At 32.1% G+C, this 10,498-nt stretch overlaps 1 protein-coding gene across 2 annotated transcripts; it reads left to right on the forward strand.

Annotated features, from left to right (window-relative positions):
* Positions 1-50: 50 nt before the first annotated feature.
* LOC128171679 (biogenesis of lysosome-related organelles complex 1 subunit 6-like) lies at positions 51-9,004 on the forward strand. 2 transcript variants are annotated; one of them, XM_052837453.1, is made up of 6 exons: positions 51-150; positions 1,451-1,583; positions 1,671-1,866; positions 4,792-4,879; positions 6,442-6,528; positions 8,272-9,004. In XM_052837453.1, exons 2-6 carry the CDS (start codon positions 1,523-1,525, stop codon positions 8,401-8,403), a joined length of 564 nt encoding a protein of 187 aa, XP_052693413.1. In that variant the 5' UTR covers positions 51-150; positions 1,451-1,522; the 3' UTR covers positions 8,404-9,004. The 2 variants fall into 2 exon arrangements, with proteins under 2 accessions (XP_052693413.1, XP_052693414.1); XM_052837454.1 differs by having other exon boundaries at positions 68-150; positions 1,437-1,583.
* The last annotated feature ends 1,494 nt before the right edge of the window (positions 9,005-10,498 follow it).

The following is a 10,498-nucleotide window of genomic DNA, read 5'->3' on the forward strand; positions in this document are numbered from 1 at the left end:
TTAAAGAATAATATAACATCAGATATAGAGTATCATTAATTTGAGTAAATTTAAATAAGAAGAAAAACAATCGGGCTCGATATTTTGTGATGGGTGTACCATCTGATTTTGCAGAAATCAAAACAATATATCATATCTTGAATATGAAATGTAAGTTTTCTAAAATGTGTGCAAATGTATTACACTATGAGTCGTAAAAGTTTATGAATTGTAGACAAATTGCTATTTGAGTATGTTTATGTACGTTCCGGGTATTGCTCTTTAGAGCTATTTTAGCCAGAGACATTGTCATAGCTTGATCCAGTTATTAAAGTTTGTTCTTCAATATCAATAATTATTCAGTTGATATGATTGTAACGGAAATGGGAAAATAATGACGGACCAGTTCGAATTCGAACAACGATCTCCTGGATCTCTTGTCAGGTGCTTTACCAATGTCCATCTAACTGAGCTATCTAGCTGACAGCTATAGTACTAGTTCAGAGGCCCGGGCAGGAATCCTGGTCTGGTCCATCTTTATTTTCTCTCGTCATGTTACATTTCATGCCGTGCCAACCCCTGAAATTGACAGGTTAATTAGTTTCTGCTAGGGAAAGAGCCTGGGATGATCTTCAAGGGCAAAGATCATTTTAATGGGGGCTCTGGAGGAATGTGACAGACCAGTACGAATGCTTGCACCTGATAGCTCAGTTTGTAGAGCACCTGACTATATAGAGATTCATAACGAATAAGGAATCATTCTTTGAGTATTATGAGGTGATCATTTTGGTCGGGGCATGATTAAATCCAATAAATGATTGATAGATTTGATCACGCCCTGACTGAAATTATTACCTTATAATATTCAAAAAATGATTTCTTATTACTTATATTTATATAATTTTAAGCCATCGTACAATTAAACATTTAAATATAAATAAGCAAACCCCGCTGGCGCCACAATTTGGCGTCATTTGTATTATGGGTTATAAAGTACAAAATCGATACGTAGTGTTATCACAGGCATGCAAAGACACTGAAAAATGTAAATATAGGGGGATGGAATTCGATCTAATCCTGGTTTGGTCTATCATTATTTTCTCCCATTACATGACATTTGGTGCCGTGCCAGCCTTTGGAACTGACAACTCCTTCAAGGGGAAGAGCCTGTGGTGATCTTCTTGGAATAGAGAAATGTGACAGCTAGTCCGACTGTTTTGTATACCGACACCTGATAGCTCAGTTTGTAGAGCAGCAGTGACTAGAAATTCAGGGGTCCCAGGTTTGAATCCTGGTCTGGTCCATCATTACGTGTATTTCTCCCATCCCATTACAAATGTATATTAACCTGTTCATAAGGGTGACACTTGTGTTGTTTATGATGCAGCCTATCAGTTTCAATTGATAATTTATGAAAATTGTGATTGATTCTTAAATTATAAATTGTAACCAATCAGTTTTTTGGTGACAGACTAAATAGGATAGAAAAGTTTTGGGACCTGAATATTACAACATAAGTATCATCTGGTCATTGAGTCCAACAATGTCTGGGAATCCAGCTGTTGAGGAGCAGAGAGGTGATCAGCAGAGCAGAGATATGGATGGTAATTAATGCCTGTACTAAGTCAATCTCCCGTTTGTATAATCTCATGGTTATTTGTCTGTAATATGGTGATGTGTACTTCCAACAGCTGACAGCAGCAAAGAGAGTACTGACATACATGAGAAGGATCCACAGGGTGCCCCCGAGACTGGGGAGGGTCCACTCCCTGAAGAGGAGAGCTGGACAGCTGTGGACCCCTCAATGGTAGAGAATCTGTCCATAGGTCTGCTAGAAATTTGTCTGCCATCCTTGCAGAAATCAAAGAGCTCATTGGATGATCTGCTGTAAGTTTTGCTACTTGTACATTTGTATAGGATCTGTGCTGGTACCATACAAATGCAGAATTATACAAACAATGACACTGCTAGATCATAACATACATGTACATGCTGTTTACTGAGATTCTTTCTATCTGATTATAATCTGTCTTTTTTAGCAAACTTTATGTTTTGGGAAAATTGATATTTGGGTTATTTGTTTAATATAAACCAAAAGTTTCCAACATTATAAGGAAATAAATTATATCATAATTAATAAAGAATTTATTTATTTTTAAATGCTGTCTTAGTCTAAATTTATTATTCAAGTATATTGAAATGACCCTTTAGAGCATTACATTAATGTAAATTCAAAATAATTGATAATGATTGTAGTGTTTTTTGCAATTTTAAAATTGTTTGTACATGAATGTAATATTAAACTCGACTCCTTCTTACATATGTTTTTGTCATATGCTAATTATGATAATGTTTTAGGAGTTTATCCAAGTTTAACAAGCTCCTCAAAGAAAATCATAGTCTTATGGGATCAATTTTCTGATATGGAGTAGCATGTACCATAGGAGAAAGTGAGGAAAATTTGAAACAATTAACTAACTGCAACTGTCAAGACTCTAATTAGAAATATATTCAAAGTATTCCTTGTCTATTTCCATTTCCTGAAATAGAAGGGTCTTTTGTCTCTTTGTTGTTTTATCTTTAAAATAAAAAGACTATACCTGTATCTAAATTGCTGCAATGTATAGTTTATATAAAAAACAATTAGCATGTTTTTCAACAGGTGCATCGCCGAGTTCCAGCATCTTTCTAATGCACTTTAAGAGTGACCTCTTACATGTAAATAAATAATATCATCGGATACAGAAATTTGTAAATGTATTACACATACATTTAAAGTGAAGTTCTGACATTTCTTGAATTTTTTCTTTCTTAACTAAATTTTATTTTACAATTCTAGAATTTGTTTTATTTATGTTTCGCAAACCTTTATTATTCAATTCAATTATTTCCCCCATTTGAAATGAGCTTTGCGAGGTATTATTCCCCTTGGGACATGCAGTTCTAGTTTTTTTCTAGAATGTTTGATATCAGCCAATCAGAGATCTAGGAATTAATCAATCAGTTATCAACCCATACCTCTCAAGTTCTCTTTATTATGAATGTCTATTCCTACTTACATATAGTCCTATAAATGCAGGCTAATTCTTGATTGAGAAATGACTTTTGTTGTTAATTGCTTTCATTAGATTTATCAACATACCAGTAATTACAAATTTGTGGTTGGAATTCATCAACACATACACATCACTTCTAATTTTGCCATTTTTTGAGTGCATACATTAGAACTAGTTTTACAGGTTTTATCTTAATCAATTTGGGGGGTGAGTTTGATGCATTAAGGAGGCTGGGTTGTCCACAAATTACCCATCAGATCTACCTTAGATATTAGGATATAATTTGTTAACCTATAAACTATTATATACTTAGTTAAAAAGAAATCTATTCTTTTAAATTTGATTTTTTTCTATATCTTTATACAGAGCTCTTCTTCTCCAGAGATCCATACAGTCTAAATATGGCCACAACTATCCGGCCGTCTTAATAATATATATTAAATAGTGCCTGTCTAGGAGGGTAACTGTTGAAATTGACACCCCGAGAAAACCATCGTCAACTGACGCCAAGCATTGTCAACAGTTACCCTCTCAAACAGGCACTATTTAATTTATTATACTGAATGTCTTAATTTTACAGAAAATTTTACTGCTTTTATATAGAAATGAAGTGAATTTTATGGCGAACCGTACTCGCATAATTTACGCGCATGTAACAATTCGTTGTGTTACCTGTTGCCAGGTGTGTTGCTGATGCTGAGGGTAATAGAACAGATTACCAACTATGTCTAAACCAATCAGATTTCAGTATTTAACATTAAAGTATAATAAAAACTATATATATATATATATATATATATATATATATATATATATATATATATATATATATATATATATATATATATATATAAGAAGCACTAGCAAACCAACAACACTCGTTATCTAAAGTGTCGGATCAAAAGATACAAGGTTATAAGATGAGATATAAAAAAGCACTAAAAATAACCAACGACACGAACAATAAAGTAAAATAAAATAAAGTAAAATATATATAATATATTATATATTATATAATTATATATAATATATATATATATATATATATATATATATATATATATATATATATATATATATATAAAGTATAATAAATACTATATATATATATATACATGTATATATACAGAAGAATAACTGTAGTCTATCTGACTTGTCGTTCAAGCTTTCCCTGATGATTTTTGGGAGTTGATTTTAAATCAAATCAACTCTCCTATGCAGTTACTCTGGCAACCTGGAAGTGAAACAGTGTTTCAACCTAAGCACAAATCATCACTGCTGACTAGATTAAGTTCTTTTCAGTACTTGAAAATAATAGATAAATTAGATGTAATGAATTCAGAAGCATTGCTTTTTAACTGTTCAAGGAAACTTATTTATAAATACCTTGAAAATAATTAGATTTAAAATGGTGCAAATAATATAGATATTGTTAGTAGTCTTATGTTTTCCTATGCCAGAGTTTATTATTGCTAGGATACAATTTTCCAGAAATATTTCGATTACTGTTACTAATGCATCGTAGAGTTTGATGGCGTTAATTCTATCTTTAAATGTTACACAATATGATTCATAAGGGGTTTTCCATTTAAAGCTTAGAATTCTTGTCGGAAGAGACCAATAATTCATATTTTAAAAAATGTGTGGAATTATTTAGATATAGCTATAAGAAACTATTTACCATGCGAAATTACATATGAATAATAATAAAATCAACTCTCGTTGATTAAGTACTATGATTTATATTTATGTTCAGACAGAACCAGCAGTTCCTCACTGAGTCTGTGCAGCAGGAGAACTCAAAATTTGCTGATTGCAGAGATATTGAGGAGCTTAGTAAAACAGTAAGTATCAGGGAACATATGCTCAACCAACAGCATTGATGGTTTTTATGGAGCATGGCTATATCCCTTTAACTCTATATCTAGTATATATAGTATGCCAGATTTTGCTGGATACTGTATCTATTTGTGGGGTTTCATAATACTTGTCAGGTTTCATATGCTTGTAACATGTTTGTAGAAAAATGGCTTCTAAAAGCTTATTGAAACTTGAATTAAATTTTGTGTTGATCTAAATACTTAACAAGTTGTGAATGAACAGCCTTCTCTAAAATCTTAAAAACAATAAAAAATACTAATAGGTCTATACTTTCATATATCAAATGAACTACCTTTTTTATATAGTGGTCTAGCAACTTTCATGTCATCTGGAGCAATTTCAGAAGTAATAGAAAGATTAGAAATATTCTTCTCAAAAACCGTCTGCCTAAAGAAACTGTAAATTATATGTGAATGCATCCTCAGGTTGTGTAGATTTAAGTTTGTTTAAATCCTGATCCCCAGGGGTATGGTGGGGCCACAATGGGAGGTCGAAATTTTACATAAAAAAACATGATAAGAAGAAAAATCTTTAAAAATCTTTTTCTCAAAAACCAATTTGCCAGAAAAGCTTATATTTATGTGGAAGCATTCCTCATGAAGTGTAATTTAAGTAAATTTGTACAAATCATGATACGGAGGGGTAGGTTTGGGCCACAATTGGAGGTTGAATTTTTTAGATAGGAATATTAAGAGGAAAACCTTTAAAAATCTTCTCAAAAACCAATCAGCAAGAAAAGCTGAAACTTGTCTGGAAGCATCTTCAGATAAATTAGATACAAGTTTGTTTGATCAAATCATGATCTCTAGGGCTAGGGTGAAGCCACATTTATGGATGAGTGTAGGAAAAATCTTTAAAAATGTTCTTCTCAAAAACTAAATCAACAAAAGGAAGTCAATGTTGGTCAATACATGTAACTTATATATTGGAGAAAATTTTAAAATCTTTGAAAATCATGATATTCTCCACTTAGTTGTCTAGATATTTTCTATTTGATACTCTAGAGATGGTCTAAAGCCTGTGTTGGCTCTTGTGCTCATGTGCGCAATGTGGCTCCTAGGCCTCTTGTTTGAGAGTTATCCCCGATTTTTATTTTGTGTATTAATGCGCACCTTGCCATTCATTATCTTTAGCATTGTCAAGCATTAGTAGAGTGTGGGGTATGTGAGCGTGCTTACTTTTTTTTTTCTTTTTTTGTATGTGACCTTACTAGTATTTTTAAGATGATGAAACAGGAAAGAAGTTATGAAGCAAAATCATTCTTCAGGATACTATGAGCATTTCCTACACCAAATGTTCTTGGTGAATGAATTTCATTTTTTTATAGAGCAGTTCTGTTGCTTTGAATTTAACCAAATTCAAACCAGTATTTCATTGAGGTGGTGCAATTTTATTTCATATACCTTTTATCTTTTGTCTTAAAGAAATGACAACTGTCTCTTGAATTTGACTTCATTGTTCAATATTTATATTCTTGTTGAATATGATGATTTGATGTGCAGCATATCGCCATTTATCATTGTAGATGAACCAAGCCAGGAAATATCACACGAAATTAATCAACCTTAAAAAAGAGATGAACTTGTTGTCAGACAAGGGTGTTAAACTAAAGGTAAGGCAGATATATATATATAGACTGTGTGTAATCATGTGTCCATGTCACTGAGTGTACAGTAGTATAATAGTATCTACACACCTCATCCTAGGTAATAGGAATATTTTTGTTAGTCATTACTGCTTTTTTTTTGTCATCTGAGTCACTCAACATCTGTTGTTATCCATTTTAGTCCATGGTCAATTTTGCTTTATTAGGCTTTAAATTTGTGTACATTTTAATTAAACTTCTTTTCATGAATAACTGAATAAATCACTTAATTTTATCTGATACAAAAAGGGAAGGAAAATTATAACAAATTTGCAATGCCTATTATTGTAAATTTGTTGTATGAATTACAGATATAGTAAAGAAAATCCGATGGTTCCTAAGAATTTGTTATAACTGAGTTTTCCTGTGTCCTCATCATGATAATTCTATATAATGTTTCACCTAATATTGACAGTCTTGTGACAGGGACAAAAACAGCTGTGTCTCCATTTAAATAAAATTTCACAAACAACCCCTTTAGAAACCTCACAAATTTTTGACACATTACTTATGTGAATAAAGAAACTTTAAAATTTCGATAAAAAAAAATCATTTAGGTTTTTGCTTTATTTGAGTTGGGAACTGTTTGAACTCGAGTCTTTTCTATATTTGTCATAATTTAATTAAAAGGTCTAAAGGAAAACAATCGATTTCAATCATCAAAAACATGGAGTGATGACCCACTACATCATTTTGTATCTTTACAAGTGAACATTTTAGAAATATACTACAAATCCGTAAATTCGAGGTCGAAGTCACATATACATGTAGCATTTAGATAACGCACTAAATTGTGACTGAAATGGATAAGTGGTTAGGTATTTTTATATTACTAGGCTGTTTACGTTAAAATTTTCGATAGCACCCAAACTTGTGGCAATATTTCTTTCTATCGTTCGTTAAAATATTCAAACTGATAAATTTTATATATTGTGCCTCTGCAAACTTCGTTTTATAAAATTTGATGGACAAAATTAATTTTGAAATTAAACCAATGCCTTGCGCTATCTTCTTTACTAAACTCCCTTTACATCATGCAATAAATATAATACCTTGCGCTATCTTCTTTACTAAACTCCCTTTACATCATGCAATAAATATAATACCTTGCGCTATCTTCTTTACTAAACTCCCTTTACATCATGCAATAAATATAATACCTTGCGCTATCTTCTTTACTAAACTCCCTTTACATCATAACATCATGCAATAAATATAATAAATCTAGCAGTAGTCGGGGGAGAAGACATTAAACTAAAGCTTTGCTGTACAGGCTTAAATACTTGAATATTATTTTCACAAATATTGCCTCCCTTTTACTAATAAAGGATTCCAAAATTGGAGCCCGTGCCGAAGTTCTCAACATAGACTTGTACACGTACACGTTAAGGAAAGTTGGTTAACTCTACAGGTACAATTTGTGATGTTTATGCAAGCATCCTATTCGGGGAAAAAAACTTTATCTTTTTCACATAATTTAGATACATATATGAAACATGAAAATCAACATTTCAAGGTGAAAACCTTGAAATGTTGATTTTCATGTTCCTGTTACAGTTTTTGTTAATCGCGAGAAGTATAGACATGACTTGAGACTTTAGTTCAATATAAACATCTTACGATGCTGTCACTCTCTAAATAAAACAATGTCCAACACAGTCTTTATATAGTATATCTAACTGACACAGTAAATAATGGCTTTGTGTTTAGCGACGAGCCCTGAAGATTCAGCAGCAGAAACAAAAGGAAGACCTCCAGCGAGTCCAGCAGAGGATGAGAGAGCAGGAGAGGGAAAAAATGTTGGAGGCAAAGGTCGTCAAAAGGTCACAGTCGCCAACCTAGCACCATCATTCAAGCAGTAGAATGTTTTTCAGCTATTCATGTCATGGATTATATCATTATTTACTATAGTACTCATTTATTCATTGCACATGACACCACATCTGATTGTTGCAATAAGAAATATTATTGATGATTCTTTTTGGGAGTTTTTTGTGTAATTGAAATTGAGAATTGTTTAGACATACTATAGTAGGAAATACACGATCTTGTCAAATGTCAAGCAAATATCTTAAAATAAAATTTCAGGTTCAAAAAGTCTGTACACAAGATATATGAATATTTATGTTGCTGAGTTACTGGTTTTTTTGCAGTAAGTATTTACTGGATTCAATGTTTGGTAAAATATTTTATTCTGATTTAAAATACTATATAACTGTATAATTGTTGATTTTAGCAACTGTATGTCAAATATATGTTTGATATTATGCTTAATATTATGCATTTGATACACTCTGAAGACAATAATTGTGACACAGTCATCAATTTCATTTCTGAAAGGGATGTAAGACACCCAGCATTTGCGAGAAAAATTATAATATTTTTTAGGCTGTGGGGAATTTTTAAAGATTTTCCTAATTCATATTAAATTCACTTTAAAACTTGTAGGAGTTACATTTTTATGCCAGACGAATGAGCGATAGTAGTTTCGCTCCTTCGCCTTCGCATCTTCGCCGTTGCATCTATGCACTTTCACCTTCGCAACTTTGCTCTCTCGCATCTTCGTCGACTAAAAGGCGAAATTGCGAGTCGCCCCAACGGAACACCATAATTCCCCACCAAAAAATCATCACCCAATGCTGTTCTGAGGTTCCTAATATAAAGGGTACTTGAGTCTAAGACAGTAGGACTTTAGTACCTAACTCCGTAACTAGAAAAGTTCTTAGCTAGAACAATTTACCCCAAATTATAATTTGACGGCCGGTGGATTTTTACACACATTTTGAAGTTGGATGGCTTATCATTACAATATAGCATTTGAATGCATTGTATTCATCGCATAATTCTTACAAAATCTAAATATTTACCAATATAAATATTAGCATTAGTCTGAATGACCTGTAACATTTTCCATGCAGTATGCGAGCGGGGCTGCTGTATGGATTATCAACACGTACTGCTTAGTTTACAAGAAGTAGCTATATATTGAACTCGCTCAATTTGAGAAAAAGAGAAAAGGACGTTTAAAGGTAGAAAATTCCTCAGTGAATATAACATTGATTCTCAGTTCAAGATATAGACTTAAAGAAAAATATATTTGAATTGGTGAGGTGAGATGAAGAACAAAAAGGAACAACACAGTCTGTGTCTTCTGTAAAGGGACTTTGAGATGATTTTAGATCAACATTATTATGTTTTGATGTATCTGGTGCATTTTGAATGGTTGACCAACATGTTGAATGTTATAGTCAAGCTACAAGCGAGTTACAGCGGTAAGATACCATTGTTTATTTTATATAAGCAAAGGTCAAGTCTTATGTTTGTTTAAAAATAATGAAAAGGAAATGTATAGGGAATTACTATTTTTTTGACAAAATGACTGGTAAAAAGTAATATAATCTAATTCAATAAGTTCATAAATACTATTATCAAAAATTGAGCAATATTTGATTGAAACATTAATAATACAACAACAGAGAACAGAGTTCTAACGGCATCTCAATATTACGCCACCTCCAGTCTTCGAGAACGACTAAACTAGTGGATATACAATTGACTGAATACATCGCCTTGGATTTAAGTTATATAAAATGTTTGGTGTATCTACAATAAACTTATGCCATCTAGAATTTTTCGACCGTACATTAATTTCTACCCCAATTACCAAGATTCCTAGCACTTCTATCTATATACACATATAAACAAGAAACTAACATAGGAAAGATAATTTATTATTAATACCCTATAATTTGATAAGAGGGATTATTGCAATTTGTCTGTACGTTTTAACAGAAGCATGACTAAGCCAAGACTTTGCTTAGTTTGCTTTATGTTACGTTATAAGACATGCTAAAGTAGGACTTAGGCAGGTACCAAGATTTCACAAGTTTTACTTACAATCCTACTTGTACATTAGTCAAAATCTTATAGCATGCTT

The sequence above is a fragment of the Crassostrea angulata genome, chromosome 2, assembly GCF_025612915.1.
Source record: "Crassostrea angulata isolate pt1a10 chromosome 2, ASM2561291v2, whole genome shotgun sequence".
NCBI classification, from domain to species: Eukaryota; Metazoa; Mollusca; class Bivalvia; order Ostreida; family Ostreidae; genus Magallana; species Magallana angulata.

Excerpts from the sequence above, each read along its gene's own strand:
- LOC128171679 (XM_052837453.1), top strand. The coding sequence starts at position 1,523 with ATGTCTGGGAATCCAGCTGTTGAGGAGCAGAGAGGTGATCAGCAGAGC. Across the intron at positions 1,584-1,670 it reads GCAGAGCAGAGATATGGATG|CTGACAGCAGCAAAGAGAGT; the intron begins GTAATTAATGCC and ends TACTTCCAACAG. Across the intron at positions 6,529-8,271 it reads ACAAGGGTGTTAAACTAAAG|CGACGAGCCCTGAAGATTCA; the intron begins GTAAGGCAGATA and ends CTTTGTGTTTAG.